The sequence below is a fragment of the Vipera berus genome (assembly GCF_964194415.1).
Source record: "Vipera berus genome assembly, chromosome: 13".
In the NCBI taxonomy this organism is placed as follows: domain Eukaryota; kingdom Metazoa; phylum Chordata; class Lepidosauria; order Squamata; family Viperidae; genus Vipera; species Vipera berus.
In genome coordinates, this window is record NC_138216.1 from 18,722,837 (window position 1) to 18,739,343 (window position 16,507).

Below are 16,507 nucleotides of genomic sequence, written 5' to 3' on the forward strand. Positions count from 1 at the left end.
CACTGGGGCTTTTCTTTCCTTTCAGACCTTGAAGGTCAGACGTTTCCCCAGTGAGTCTCAGGGTGGCCAATGTGGGCTTCCTACAGTAACCAGAATGAAAAAGAAAATCAAAATTCTTAGCTCTTCTCCTTTTACAATATATCTGTCAGGTCCCCTTTTTTTCGGGTGCCCTGCCGTTCTGGGGGAGGGGGGAGGAGGCCTCCCTTTGGGGGAGCATTCTTTGCATACTGTAATGCTGTAGCTGCTTGGGAATTAGGGAGGGGCATCCTCTTCGGACGTCCGGACTCCCTCCCAGCCGGTTCCAGCCTGACTCCAAGGTCGCTGCGCCCTGAGGATGACCCTTGTCTGTCCTGTATCTCAGCGCTCTCAAAACAACTTTGCGGTGCTGTATTGGCAGCTCAACTGGTCAGTGGGTGGGGCTGGGTTTCAAAGTGGGAAGAATAGCTGGGTGCTTCAGGCAGGAATGTTAGATTCCGCTTGACCTTACTGCAACCTCTGTCTCTCCGTAAAAGTTCTTTGACTCCACATACGAGTCAAGAGTCATACTTTCCTAAGAGGGCCAGTTGGGACAGGTCCTTACAATATCCAATATTTTCTGTAACTTGCCATGTTTCTCTGAAAATAAGCCCTATCCCCAAAATAAGCCGTAGTTGTGGGGCGCGGCACTCACATAAAAATCAAGCTAGGGCGGGGGTGGGGGTGGAGCTGCTCACACACCCCACACCTACTTATCTTAGGACCGCCACAGCCAGGCCTTCCACACCCTGGCACCTGTTGCACCACTGCCCGAGTTCTTCTGTGGCTGCGACCACACGCTATGTGGCGCATCACGCTGCTACTGCCAGTTGTGCTAGGGGGCCATGAGGCTCATTGTGCCAATAGTGCTGCTGCCGCCGCAACAAAAAAACACACAGCGCATTGCACTGATCATGCCGGTGCTGCTGCTCACAGCAGGAGGCCATGAGGCTTGTCGCACCGATCGTGCCCACTCACGATTGGTGGGATGAGCCTCGTGGCCTCCTGCCATGAGCAGTGGCACTAGTATGATCTGAGCAATGCGCCACATGGCCCCTGCTGCAAACAGTGGCAGCGTCACGATCGGACGATGAGCCATGCGACTTCCTGCTGACAGCAGTGGTGCAATGTGCCACGTGGCATGCAGCCACAAGCAGCCGCAGAAGAACTCAGGCAGCAGCGCAACAGGTGTCAGAGCGTGGGAGGCCTGGCTGCAGCGATCCTAAGGTAAGATGCCCCCCCCCGCAAAATAAGAACTGGTGCCTCTTTTGGAGGCAAAAAAATATAAGACCAGGTCTTATTTTTGGGGAAACACAGTAATTCCCACAGCAACTGTCTCATTTCTCATCTTTTCTCATCTTTCCTACTATCTTCTCTGATTGGTTTCTTATGATGTATCATTGTTTGTAACTTATGATTAATGATTGTAATTATGATTATGACCTATGACCTATTACTTGCTGTTTATATGTACACTGTGAGCTTCTGCACCAGAAGAATACCAGGAAGCGCAGCTGATGCAGAAGGCAGCAGAGCAGGCAGCCATCCATGCCCACCTGCTCCAGCAGTGCCCTGTCTCCCAGCTGGCTTCCAGGTGTATTCCAAGATTGTCAGCTGTAGTGCACGGGAGCCGTTTTTTTCCCCCAATTATTTTTACCCACCCCATTAGGTCTCTGAGTTCCATCCATTCAAGAACATCACCCAGCTGGAGCCAGGAAGTGTGTGCCTTTTCTGTGGTAGAGTCTGTCCTTTGCGACGTCCTGTGCCCTGAAATTCTGTTGGCCCTGACAACTGTTGGCATTTCAGGAAGACTTTTAAGAAGGGATGTTTTCTCAAGTATGGGAGACAGGAAGATAGTTGATGTCATCTGTGATTTACTAACCATTTGGGTTGTCCTTGAGTGCCATTCCTCTCAGAGATTTCCCTAAATTGAGTTTATTTTGTACAGTGCATTTTTAAATCTAGGCTAGTCAGCCACAGTCTCTTTTGCCAAATGGACAGGCATATAAATTGATTAGAATAAAATAATAAAATGAAATAAGTGTTATGTTGAGGAGGGAGTGCTCTTGTTCTCTGTTCCCCAGAAAGCAGGACCAGAACCAATGAATCCAAACTATAAGGAAACCAGGTACCGTAAATTTGAGAGAGAAGGGAGAGCGTGACTGCGGCCCCATGGATGGTCCTCTGAATCAGGACGTTTCCCTTCACAGCAGGCTGGAGATCCACCTACCTAAATATTTAGGGACTTGAATGAGACGTCCTTGGAGACTTCTTCTACTATGTTACAAATAATCCACAGTTGGGGTTGGACCAGAAGAACCACCACGGTCCTTTCCAAATCTGTTATTCTTCAGAGAGAAAAGCTGGCAGTTGACAAACCTACAGAGAGCTTTGTTTGAAGAAAGGACTTCTTTCCCAGGGACACCACAGGAGGGAGGCTCCTCTGAGGTCCTTTTTCTTCCCCTTACTGTTAATCTGAACTAATCACAATGGCTCTGCCATTCTTGGAGAGGTTATAAAAGACCGCAGACCACCTGCTTAGCGGTTCACCACTCAGATCCTACCAGGGTCATTTTTTGGTGATGCATGACGGATCCATTTTTAAAGTGATAACATCTGTTGCTTGTACACATTTTATTTATAATTCTTCCCCCGGTGATTATAACAGGAGCTTGGCAAGTAATCACCAGCTGTGTGAATTAGCTAGGAAAGGGAATGGTTATCTGATCTGTGTACAAAGGTAGTAGCCATGTCTGCAGGGAATAAAATAACAGCTGAGGACTCGTGAGACAATCCCATTGAAGGACTTGAAATTTGCGAAAAATATGAAGTAGCAAAAGTACCCAATTTATGGCTGATGGTGTAGTGTCAGTCAAATCAAAGGCATTAACTTGGCCCAATCCCTAACATTTTAAGAGGGGGGAATTACCCAGTAAACGTAGCAAGAATGAGGAGTCCTTCCTGTCCATTACATGTTTCTCCTCTAAGTTTTTGTGGTTCCAGATTGGTGTTTGAGGTTTTTTATTTTTTAAGATTGTACATTTTATAATTTATCCTTTGCACCCATCCATCCTTTATCCATCACAGCCTCTTTTCTTTCCCCTTTGGGGTGGGCGTAATTTCTATATTTTTAGCTCCTTCTTCATGTATGTTTGCCCAGATCCTCTCCACAGGGTTATGATAATCACTGGCAATTGTGAGACTATTTTATATTTAGAAAATTGATAAAATATCATGCCTCCTACAATCCCGATTCAGAATGTTTCACAGTTATTTTCTAAGCAACAATAAAAATGTGCAAGTACTAATTGCATTTGTCATTATTGTTGCAGGTTGGGGCCGAAATGTTCTCCTTAGTCATCATTGGGGTTTCCCTTGGATGGAATTCTGCTCTCAACATCCAGCCCATGAGAAGCATCCTCCAATTGGCAGGCACAGTACCCTGGCTACTCTAGGCATTGTTTTGTTTGGGGGGTTTTTTTGAACTTTTTCTCCATTCCTGTCAGTCACCTACTCAGCTCTTTAACTATTAACTACTAGACGGCAGCAAAGAGTCGGGGGGGGGAGTGATATATATATATATATATATATATATATATATATATATATATATATATATATATATATATATATATATATAACGACACACAACCACAAAACAGAAACCTAACTACAGCTGCAAGATCAGCCACTTTAAACCCCTCCAAACCACACAATAAGCAAACAGACACCCACTATAAAAACATAGCACCACCACAAACACGAAGCCGAACAAAAGCAGCAGAACTCACCAGCTCAGGTCTAAGGCTGGCAGCTGAGACCAGCCCATCCACTCAAAACACACCCCCACCCAATCAGAACACACCCACCATTCAAAACACACTCCCACCCAATCAGAACATACTTAATCCCCCACCCAATCAGAGCACACCTCCACCCACAGAACACACCCCCTCTGGCAGTTTAAAAAAGAGAACAAACAGCCACTACCACATGCTTCTCCCAGAAGAAGGAAGCTGAAGCCACCAGCCTGATGATGACGGATGGGATTTCGTCGAAACGTTGCTCCTACACCTTTAGTTCTACGCGGGGAAAAACCCGAATGACCAAACATATAGATAGATAGATAGATAGATAGATAGATAGATAGATAGATAGATAGATAGATAGATAGATAGATAGATATAGATAGATATAGATATACTGTAGATATAGATATAGATATAGATATAGATATAGATATAGATATATAGATATATAGATATAGATATAGATATAGATATAGATATAGATATAGATAGATATAGATGTTTCCATTCACAGGTCATGCTGGGGCAGCAGCCAGGGAGTCAATGGCGCCGCTGAAGAGCTGGGGTGGGAGGAAGGGGTCCAGTGTGGGGACCAGGTGGGCCTTGTCCACCGCCCTCTAGTGATCCTATGGACAGAGGGGCCCCAGAAGGGTCAGGGTGGAGTCTTTTGAGGGCCCTTTCGGTTGTAGCCAGGAAGCCATGGACCAGCCAGTCACTTCCAAGGCTTCCCCCTCTCCGGGTCAGCCAATTTACACAGAAGAGAGAGGGAAGATGGTGGAAGGATGCCTAGGATGCCTGAATTTCTGCTTGGGGTAGAATATGGGACTTAATGGCGCTTTCCAAATCTTTTTATATAGTGGGGGTTTGTTTCTGCATTGTTGGAACTGAACCTTTTTACTACTTGTCATTATTTGTAAAGGGACGCGGTGGCTCAGTGGGTTAGGACGCTGAGCTTGTCGATCAGAAGGTCGGCAGTTTGGCGGGTCGAATCCCGAGTGCCGCGTAGCAGAGTGAGCGCCTGTTACTCGTCCCAGCTTCTGCCAACCTAGCAGTTCGAAAGCACGTAAAAATGCAAGTAGAAAAATAGGGACCACTCCGGTGGGAAGGTAACAGCGTTCCGTGCACCTTTGGCGTCTAGTCATGCCAGCCACATGACCACGGAGATGTCCTAGGACAAGTGCTGGCTCTTCGGCTTTGAAACGGAGATGAGCACCAGCCCCTAGAGTTGGAAACGACTAGCATGCATGTGCGGGGGAACCTTTACCCTTTACCTTTTATTATCTGTAACTGCCAAGAGTTTATTAAGGATCCAGGCAGGAACTCCCTCAAAACAGCTCCATGATTTGGGTTATCTGTAGGCATTTGCTGCTCTTGAAAGTGCCAGCAAGTACAACATGCTGTTAACATGGAAGATCCTGAACTGATGTGTGCCGGCTTCGCTTTGACTGGGGGACAAGGGTGGTTGATTTCCATGACTGGGTAAGACACGTCTTCCCATTTTCTTACATTTTTCCCTAGAAGGCAGGACAAGTCATTGCCTCCCCCAAAGGGCAGGTTGCTTTTCCCACCATGATCTTGGTCCCTTTGGGGTGGGGGTTGGGGGGCAGCTAAAACCTGATTCCCTGAGGAGAGGCGCTCGTTCTTGCAGGCTGTCAGGCGAGCGTCTAATGGGACGAGGCAGGTGTAACGACTGTGATGCCTCCATCAACCTGTTCCCCGCATTGCGTTTTTAATCAGGGCCATCTGCTCCATGGAGAGTGGCAGCTGCTGGGTCGCACAAATAGCGCTGTTGTGTACCTTTGCGTAAAGCAACATATTGTCATAATGTCTCTGATATCGTGGGACGGGATAATGTTAACCAAGGAAAGGTGACATTATACCTGGTGCAGCGGAGACAAGGGGTTCTTGTACTTGAGCCGTGTCTCTTCTGAGCATCGCCTTCTCCAGGGGCAGGATTTATCCCGGGGGGGGGGCACCCTTCCTGCTGACTTGCCAGTTGCGCCCCTGCTGATTTGCCAGCCTGTTTCTCGGAGCAGCTTTCAGAAGAAATGAGCCAAGGAGTTCTGGGGGGTGATTTACCGAGCCCGCTGCTTTTCCCATTTCCCTTTTTATGAGTCAATAGCCTTTGCCTGCACAAGGGGACCATACAGGAATCTGCCCGATTGCTCTCAGTGGCAGCCTAATTATTTGTTACAAAGCAGATTGCAAGGCTTCAACATTTTCCAAATAGCAGGGAGGCAATTAAAAATACTTTATGGCCCAATCCCACACAGGTTAACTCAAAGGCCAGCTTTGCTGAGTTCTATGAGAGCTCCTAGCACGCACACCAAGCTTTAGCTTTAGCTGTATTCGTAAGGCTTGGCTGAATTAAGCCATGAGCCGGTTTCTCACATTGCACTGAATCACGAACTAAAGAAACAGGTTTTCTTTAGATAGTACAATAAACTGTAAACTAAGCTCAAATAACAACAAAATCCAAGCTTAAAATTAACATAGTTGAGCGTATTCTGTAAACGCATCTGTAAAGTTTCAACTTTAAATGTCTTGTGTGAATGCAGATTTAGACTTTTTCATTCCTGTATTTCCATTTGTAATTATATTTAACTATTTTAATTTAAAGCCACTGCAAGTGTTCCTTTGGATCAGTGACTTTCTAAGCAGAATGATCCAGTCCTGACTAGGCAATTCACTATAAAATGACAATCTTCAAGAAAGGGGGGGAAAAGACCCAGGAAACTACAGACCAATCAGCCTAATATCAATACTTAGGAAGTTCCTAGAAAAGATAATCAAAAAACAGATCTGTGAACAACTAAAAACAAACGAAGTAGCCAGCACTGGTTTGTTAAAAAGGTTCTTTTGAAGAGTTTCATCTGTCGGAAGCATGACAGCAACATGATAGCAGTATTCCAGTATTTGAGGGGCTGCCACAAAGAAGAGGTGGTCAAATTATTCACCAAAGCACCAGAGAGCAGGACAAGAAATAATGGTTGGAAACTGACCAGAGAGAAGCAACCTAGAATTAAGGAGAAACTTCCTAACAGTGAGGACAATTAACCAGTGGAACAGCTTGCCACCAGAAATCGTGGGCGCTCCATCACTGGAGGATTTTAAGAGGAAACCGGACAACCATTTGTCTGAAATGGTATAAGTTCTCCTGCTTGAGCAAGGGGCTGGACTAGAAGACCTCCAAGGTCCCTTCCAGCTCTATTCTATTCTATCTGTACTTACCAGTAGCCAGCAGGTAGAACAGCAGGCCAGAAAGCCAGAATCTAAACATGAATCCATTCCCACAATAAGCTGGCTCTCCCTTGTTAACAGAGAAGCATAGAAACCTGAGTAAAGTAAACCAATTAATATCCTGCTCAGTCGTGAGGGAAGAGGAGTCGGGGCTAACTTCCCATTAGAAGTATCTTCTCCCACTCCACTTTCTTAAAATGCCAGAAGAGGGACTGAAAATGTTTATAGGCTAGCTGGACTCAGAACGCCAATCGTGTGTCTGTGTGTGTGTGTGTGTGTGTGTGTGTGTGTGTGTGTGTGTACTCTGTGTGTGTATAAAGCCTTCAGGTCAGCTTCGGCTCCTGGGGACTGCCTGGTCATGTCCCCACAGCTTTCCTGGCAAAATTTCTCAAGCGCAGTTTGCCATTGCCGCCTTCCTGGGGCTAAGAGGCACTGAGGCACAGGGAATTTGGCCTTGTAGACCCACAACATTTCTGACTCTACAAAATCTCATGCCGCTGTAAGGTCCCAGTCCCTCACTTAAACTGGAGATACCATATCAATCTAATCGGATAACCCAAGTGGAGACTTCTTGATCAAGCAGCATTTTATTTGATCAAATTAAGCAGGTGGGTGGAGAACAATCTGGAACGCTGGCAGAGTTACATCCAGAAGTGCCACGCATTAGAAAATTGGTAGCATAGCTTTATAAACTTTGTTAGATTTTATTAGATTTATATATTGTTAGAAAGTTCATACAATGATAATCAGACAACAGAGCCATTACATCATAAAGAAGACACCAATCATTCCTGTACACTCCCTTATTCCCTTCTTCAGTATATCACATCCATGTACGTTTCCCACACTTGCATGAAATTTCCCTGGTGCAAAAGCCAATTACAAAAAGCAGGAAGAAGGTAACAGTTAGACACTAAACAATCTCCCTTTGTTCCAGAACCCTTCACCGCTATACCAGTGGAGTCACCTTTGCCCATTAGGACCCCAGGGCTGCCTCCTCCATCTTCCCCTCTCAATTTTTGCCACCTCCATGAGAAAATTCCCAGTCTCATGCAAAGCAGAAGACAGCCTATGGCAGGGGTGTCAAACTCAATTTCATTGAGGGCCACATCAGCATTGTGGTTGCCCTCGAGGGGCCGGGTGGGTATGGCCAGGGTGGGCGCGGCCTACTGGGTGGGCGCAGCTGGAGTGCGTATGGCCTACTGGGTGGGCATGGCCAGCTCTACATAATTGGCATCAAGGGTGCCTATGGGGGCCTGGGCAGGAGTGGGACAGAACTGAGGGTCTCTGGCAGAAGGAGGGTCTCTGGGCCAGTGCCAAGGCAGCGGGGACTGTTCCCTCACTGTTTCCAGGATGGCTTCCGGGGCCACATGAAACCACTTTGCGGGCCGGATCTGCCCCCCGGGCCTTGTGTTTGACATGTCTGGCCTATGGCAAACCCAGAACACTTTCATTGGGATCCCTAAATAAAGCAGAGCATTAGACAAAATGGTTCTTCCCAGTCCTGAGATTCCAAGTCTTGTTGTTGATTAAAAGAAGGAAGCTCATTAGCAAGAAAGCTGCTGCCACAAGCCATCCCAACGGTAGCCCAGATCAACTTCAGTAGAGTCCCATGATTTGGTACTAAAGATCTTCCATTTTATATGAGCTTGTTTCTAAAGAATAATTTTAATTATTTATTTTTCTTTTGTGTAGGTGTATTTATTTATTTGAAGGAGTCAGTGCAGCATACAAAAAAATAATGAAACACAAAACAATCAGCACATGCTGCTCAAACCCAAGACCATAAAGTCAACATATGCTATCACTGTATACCTGGAACTCTGCTCATCCTGACTCAGGCACCCAGACTGGCAAATGTTTCTCCATCTGAAATGATGCTTAACTTAAACCACAGCTTCATAAATAGAAAGGCATGATATAAATAAAATATTATACTCTTGTCCTCACCACCACCTTTATCCCTCTCCAGGAACAAACACAGCAAACTGCAGATGGGTTCCGTAAGGAGAGATGCCACTCTACAGTAGGCCTGATAGTCTTCCTGAATTCACAAGTCTTGGTCCTTCAAGGAGAGTCACTCTTTCTTGGGCCTTGCCACATTAATCTTGCTTTACTTTGTTTTTGTGACCTCTGCAGTAATGAGAACCAAGCAGTTATTGGAGTTTGCTGACATTCACATATTTTGTTGTATTTTAAAAGTGTTGCCAGCATCTGCATGTACCACAAATTAAATTAGGTTTGAATTTTATTGCCTCTTTTATTTAATTTATTTTAGCTGTTGCGTTCAAGCTGTGAACCAGCTGTTGTCTGTGAAAAAAAGAATGTTAATTTGAGGGGAACAATTTAAGGCTTTCTACCATGGGTGCTATGTAATCACTCTGGCAATTATATCTACTGAGCCTTCATGACTGTTGCATGACTCTGGAGCTGGCCAGGGCCTTACCTAGTAACCTATTCAGCCTTGGGGAAGACACCACAGTCAGATGCCACTTCTCAGAGCAGCTCTTTCCAACCACTGATATCTCTGTTCTTATTAGGCAGAGAATACCAAAACCTTCGCTTCCATGGCGCACAGAATGCAGCCAAGGGAGACTCCTGAAGGCAGAAACCCTCAAGGGATCAAACAACGTTCTGGGGAATGCAGGTCTGTTCTTTAAATTAGCTCCCACTAGACTCATCTCCTTCAGACACAGTGCACAGCGATTCCCACCATCGTCCACTTATCTTTCTCAGCCACCTCACTTTGTCCCAGAGTATTTGGAAATCTGACCTTCCAACCTGGGACAAGATGGGGAGGGGACACTTTTTCATAAAAGGATTGAGGATTCACAAAGCAACATGAATGCTTGTTCAAAAAGAATGGGGTTAGGTAAATACAGAACAGTGACTCCTGCTTTGGGGCCTGTTTTGTCTAGACTCTAGAAGCTTTAATCATGCCCATGCGTGTACTTAGATCTTGAAGACTGCTTTGCAAGCTGGTTTTTCGTGGAGTAGAAAAGCAAGGCTAAGAAGGGCAAGCAAGTCACACTAAGCAGAGCCATTCCAGAGCAATAGCCACAACCATTCCTTTTAGGCCTTGCTTTTCCACTAAGAAAGCCTTTTAAATTTTTACTAAGATTGTGGTAGATTTTTTTGTCTCCCAAGGTATGCACAGACACAATTAATAGCCAGATGTGTGATCCTTTGGGTCTGTGTGGCAAGGATTGGAGCAGAGGAAATAAGCTGTTGTGTCTGAAAATCACCAAGAGTATCTCTGAATAAATGGGTATTGACAGGTATAGAGGTTGGCTATACGACTCCTCATATACCTGGAAGGGTATTCAAGGCTTCAGAAGTGAGTGCTATAATCAAAACTTATTGGAGCAGGGTGAAAGCAAGGGGTGGCTTCTGGATAGTCATTGAGCAGAATGAACAGGATCCCAGCACTGAACCCACGTCTCGGGAGTGGGAGAGCCAGACCCGGACACTGGCTTCAAAGTGGCCAGAAAGGCTGGTCAACCCAAGCCTGCCATTTTTTGAAAGTTTGCCATGCTTTCTGCCCAACTTAAAAAATGCCAGACCTTGGTTAACTGGCCACCCTCAACATTTGGAGGCCTAAGAGTGTTGCTGCAGGCCTAAATTTTACAGGAACAAAATGGAAGTTTGCACTGGAAGAAATACCATTCTGGATAAAATCTAACATTGTACAACACTAAAAGTCCAGATTCTTCCAGTAACACAAACACGATTGAATATGCAGGACTATACTGTTGTTTATCTGATCCAAATTATGAGAAGTTGAAGGAAATCCAGGAGGTTGCAATTAGCCTTGGAGACTGGGCATTTATCAAGCTGTTTGATTCTCAGAGGGGAATTCTTCAGAGCTTCTTGAATGGGAAAAGGGGCCACCAGGTTACCTAAACTGCACACGCTTCCCCTCAGAGGAGCCTATTTAGGGCAGTTGCTTCTTCTCTCAGCAGCACCTTTACCTGGGCAGAGCAGGTAAAGCAGAGGAACCTCCAGATATTCTGAACCTTTTGAGCAGCTCAGGCGCATCCCAGCCCCATTTCTGGACCCCCTTAACTGACCATGCCTTGAAGCAACCAGGGCAGAGGCACTTAGAGAACCTTGAGCAGTAACATCTGGCAAACCAAGGCCAACCATAACACCGCAACGCTGAGGGAGGGGGCAGGGAGGTGTCTGCTAGCAACGCCCAGCCGGAGCTTGGCCTCCCCAGGGAAGGGAGGGTGGTCCCAGAAAGCTTGCGTCCTTTTACCTGCTGTGCAGGCCCAATGACCCCCACCACCACCACTTAGGTGGAAAGGAAAAGAAACTTTTACTTGCAAATAAAGGGGTTGGTGGGAAGCAAGTCCCAAAGGGGCAGCCCCCCCCCGCTTGGAGTGGACCCCGTATATGCCAGTTGGGAAGGCGGCCGTTGCCATGAGCCACGCAGGCAAACTCCCACCCTTGCAAGCCAGTCATCGGTAGGCAAGACTTTTGTTTCACAATTAATTCAGCTAAGCGCTCTCCCCAGCGCCTTCGGAACGGTCGTCGCCTGCAGCGCGGGGCCTTCCCGAGCAAGAGGCGGCAGAGAGCGGGTGGCTCCGCAGCGCCTCCTTTCTCCTCCCGAAGCTGCACGCCAAGAGACGCCGGGAGCCGCGGCTCTTTCCGTCGGCCGCACAATCATAATACCTAATAGATTCGAATCGTTTTTCTCAACCTCGGCAACGGGTGGACTTCAACTCCCAGAATTCCCAAACCGAGACAGCAGAATTCTGGGAGTTGAAGCCCACACATCTTTAAGTTGCCGAGGTTGAGAACCACTTGAAAGGGCTGCCGCGAGAGAAGGGCCCCAGCCTCCCGAGGGGCCAGCGGCGGCTCCCGCCAGCAGCCCCGGCCGCGAAGGCGAGCGCGGAGCTCAACCCGCGGCCGCGTGGGGCGGGGCCCCGGCTGAACTCGCCCACGGGGGGCGGGGCTTGGGCCTGCAGTTTGCCGAAAGCTCCTCCCCCGCCACTTCGCGGCATCGCCCGGGCAGCGACTCATTAGAGGCAGCCCGCCCCCTAGCGCCCCGCCGGGTAACGCCGCGCACGGGCAGCGGCGGAAGGGAGGGGCGGAAGCGAGCGTCTGCGCAGGCGCGGAGCTGCCGCGGCGCCTCGGAGTGACGCGAGGCGGGCGCCGCTCCCGGCCAGAGCATCCCGGGCGGGCGGCCATGAGCGGGGCGGCCGAGTGGGCGGCGCTGGAGCCGGCGGAGGTGCTGCGGGCCGCGCGGGCCGGGCCGGGCCTGGAGGCGGGCGAGGTGGGCGTGGGCGCGGCGGCGCTGCTGGGCGAGACGGCGGCGCTGCTGGGCCAGGCCGAGGCGGCGGGCGGGTGGGCGGCGGCGGCGCGGGAGGCCTGCCTGCGGGCGGCCGAGCGGCTGGGCGACTGGGCCTGGGAGCGGCTGCAGGAGGGGCCCTGGGAGCGCGTGGGCCGCGCCTGGCGCCGCCTCTTCGCCCACGCCTGCCTGCTGCGCGCGCTCTGCCTGTGCCGCGCCGAGGGGCCCTGCGCCGAGGCCCTGCGCGCCTGCGACCTGGCGCTGCTGCTGGGCGCGCCCGGCCCCGAGCTGGCCCGCCTGGCCGCGCTGCTGCAGCGCCTGCTGCCCGCCCCGGAGGGCCCGCCCTGCAAGGTAGGACGGCGGGGCGGGGGAGGCCGGCGGGGGAGGGGAGATCGCCCTCTGACCCCTCCCCTCCACCCCCGCAGAAGCCTCGCGCCGAGCGCCCCCCGGCCCAGGGAGAGGAGGCGGCGGCGGCGGAGGGCGGCCCGGTGGCCCGGCTGCGGCGCCCGTCTCTGCAGCGCTTCCGCGAGCGCTTCCTCCTGCCCGGGGCGCCGCTGGTGCTGGAGGGCGTGGTGGACCACTGGCCCTGCCTGCGCAAGTGGAGGTGAGCGTCCCTCCCGCCGGTCGCCTCGGCTGCTCCGCGGGCCCTCTGCCCGGGCAGCCCGGACACCATCGGGGTAGAGGAAGCGGCGGTGTGTGTGTGTGTGTGTGTGAAATCTCTCGTTCAAACCTTTGGCTTTTCCTGCGGCAGCGTGGATTACCTCCTGCAGTTGGCCGGCCACCGCACCGTCCCCGTGGAGCTGGGTGCTCGTTACACCGACCAGGATTGGTCCCAAAACCTCATGACAGTCGGGGAGTTCATCAGCCAGTACATCAAGCAGGAGGTCCGAGCTCTTTGTCCATTGAAGTCCCGGGGAGAGGGAAGTGAATCAGTGTTGCTAACTTAACGGGGAGGTCTCCCTGGCAATATTTTGTGGTCGAAAGGTATGGTAGCAGCGGTTTTAGTAATCTTAGTGTGGGCTCAGTTGCAAGATTTTGAGTTGCAGAGAACACCTCTTCATGGAAAATGGGAGGGCAACGCCTGTGGTCTAGGTTGGGCGGGGGGAGTCTGCTGCAAAGACTGCTTTTGTCCCCTTTGCTGTTCTACATGACGGTTTGTTTCTTCTGCCTCTTCATTCCAGAATCCCAATGGATACCTTGCTCAGCACCAGCTTTTTGACCAGGTACATGCAGAAATTACTGCAGATCCTAGAAAACAGGGGTTCTCTTTGCCCTGAATCACGCCCCAAAGTGTGTTCTCAGGGTAAAGGACTCGTGCCCCCCTCCAACTACCCTTCACAGAGAGAGGCCTGTTGATGAAAAAAAGACGTCAGAAGCCTAATCTTCCCTCACCTCCAATTTATTTGTGAAAAATGATATGGCTGCCCAACTGGGTCTCAGTGTCTCTGGGCAGCTTACAAGGATAAAAGCCCAATACAAAAAACACAAATGCAATAAATCTCTCACTCTCCTGGCAACAAAAGTCAGATAAGCCACTTGATGGGCTGCATCCCACTTGGGTCCTCTGCCCATTGGCAAAACCGGGTCTTCAGGGCCTTGCAAGAGTGTCCAAAGTGGAGGCCAATCTGTCTCCATGGGGATGATATTCCAGAGGTAGGGAGCCACCTCAGAGGAGGCCCTTCTTGGTCCTACTAGATGAACCTCCTTAGGAGCCCCCCCCCCCCCCCGCAGCATTCCCTGCCTCCCTGCTGTGGTGGGTTGGGCAATTGTGACTGGGGAAGAGACGGTCCTTCAGATAACGTGCTCCCAAGCCATCTAGGGCTTTGAAGGCGACAACCAGCACTTTGAATTGGACATGGAAGCAAATCAACATATACTGGGGAAGATCTTGTCCCTTGTAGACCAGCCATCTTGGGTCATGCTACCGCAGTACCTCTCTTCACCCTGGAGCTCTTCGGATGTTTTCTTTCATGACTCTGGATGCAGCTAATCCATCATGCTGGCCTGCATCGTTGGGAGCTATGCCCCAAAACACTCCGCCAGGGAAGGCTGCTGCTCCCGCCACTTGTTGCAGAGAGTTGAAAGTAGGGCCCAGAGATTCCATTACCCAGTCCAGTGGTAAAGCTGCCATTGGTATTGTTGCATGGGGAGTACTGGGTGCTATGGAAATATATTTGAATAAGATAGCCATGCTTAGTCTAAATGGCATTGAATTGAGTGTATGGCTACATCCAGTATTATTTCAATTTTCTTTTAGCAAGCTTGCCCTGGTTCCCTTTTTCTTACTCTTACTGAAGAGGCACCCTGAGCAAGGAGGAGAAAGGATCAATCAGCGTTAGAGACTGAGCATGGTGGATCCAAAGACAAATAATTTTGTCTATGGATTCTCGCAGAGCACCATAAAAACGTTGGGCTGAACATCTGGGCAACATCCCACAAACTAGCTGGGGGAGGTGGGGAGTTTCAGACTGTGGAGCCCAAATTTGGCTATCGCTCTCTGAAAGGAGTATAGTATACAACGTGTACAAGAGGCAAGTGCCCTGTCCAGATGGAGGGAAAGCAACTGCTACCAGCTCTCAGGGGAGCAAATGGGTTTGATCCAGCAAACAAAAGTGCTGGCCTAGTGCCTCCTAACATTGCTGGAGAAGAGTTACAAGTTTACATACATAATATACAACTGATGTCATATGCTGATGAAAGGCTTGTGTCATCTTATTTCTCGTTCTACCTGGTGCTTTTACACTGTTATGTTTTACAGTGTAAATTTTAAATTCCCATAAGCCACCTAAGCATTTTAATGGAAAGATGTCTACAGATCTTGCTCTTGGCATGATGCAGTAAAATAAATCAGACTCACTCTTGGCTTTTACTTCTGACGGGATATCACCAGATCCCAGAGCTGAAGGAAGACATTGGCATCCCGGACTATTGTTGCCTGGGCAAAAACGAGGAAGAGGAGATCACCATCAACGCCTGGTTTGGCCCATCCGGGACCATCTCACCTCTTCACCAGGATCCACAACACAATTTCTTGGTCCAGGTTTGTTTTACCTCCTTCAGAGGTTTTTGCCAGGGAAGAAGCGATGCTGACCCCTTGTCATTTTTCATGTAATATTTTGGGCAATAGCTTGCTCTGGACCACCATCTTTACCCAACTTCTGGTACCGCCAAAAATGCATTTCCTGCAGCCTCAATTGGACCAAAGCATTGATGGGGCACTAGAGATATTTGCTGGGTGTTCCAGGTGCCTTCATAGCAGGTTGCTACTTTCGCCCTGTGAATTAGTAGGATGCTGTCAGTATTCCTTCTACTCTTGGGGTGTGAAGAAACCTGGTGCCATCCCTGCAAAGGCCTAGCCTGGAATATCTGAATGAGAGAAGGGCAGGTAGGTGATCAAAGTACATCTTCCCATCACGACAGGCAATTATCTTTTTGTGTTCCCATTTTCAGGTGATGGGACGCAAATATATCCGCCTGTTCTCTCCTGATCAGTCTGAAAAACTGTATCCACATGAAGGGCACCTTCTTCACAACACCAGCCAGGTGGGCGGCTTAAGAAACAATGGCCACTAGTTGTCACTGTGATTTTTAAAGCTGGTAGCTCAAAAAGGCTTTGCCACAGGCGCATAGGGACAGACATTCCTTCCCCGCATAGGGTGTAAGGAGGGTATTCTTGAGCTTCTTGAAGTGTCTAGTCTAAAAAAAACCATTTCTTTTTCAGGTCGATGTGGAAGACCCTGACTTAGTGAACTTTCCTAAGTTCAAGGCAGCTACATTTCAAGACTGTATTTTGAGCCCTGGAGATGTCCTGTTTATCCCAGCCAGTTACTGGCATTATGTTCGAGCCTTGGACACCAGCTTCTCTGTGAGCTTCTGGTGGTCCTAATTTATGCTGAGAACAGAACAGCCATTTCAAGAGGAACCAAGAATGCCATGTTAGAAGGCCATGGCTGATCCAAGACAAGCACACCCACCCAAAGATGCAGCAAGCAGAATAAACTAGTCTTCTAAGTCAGACATGTCAAACTCGCAACGCCATATGATGTTGTGCAACATATCAGAGCTTTTTCCCCATTGCCGGCAATGGGGTGGGCACAGTTTCCTGGTGATGCATCCGGCCCCCGGGCTGGCAGTTTGACACTCCTGTTTA

At 49.2% G+C, this 16,507-nt stretch overlaps 1 protein-coding gene across 1 annotated transcript; it reads left to right on the forward strand.

The window, feature by feature from the left end:
• Positions 1-1,156: 1,156 nt before the first annotated feature.
• KDM8 (lysine demethylase 8) lies at positions 1,157-16,374 on the forward strand (the record flags this gene model as incomplete). The annotated part of the gene is made up of 9 exons (XM_081337983.1): positions 1,157-1,242; positions 9,605-9,711; positions 12,035-12,708; positions 12,783-12,961; positions 13,109-13,241; positions 13,539-13,580; positions 15,248-15,397; positions 15,808-15,900; positions 16,079-16,374. The coding sequence occupies 9 exons, from the start codon at positions 1,157-1,159 to the stop codon at positions 16,241-16,243; spliced, it is 1,629 nt and encodes a 542-aa protein (XP_081194109.1). The 3' UTR covers positions 16,244-16,374.
• Positions 16,375-16,507: the final 133 nt, after the last annotated feature.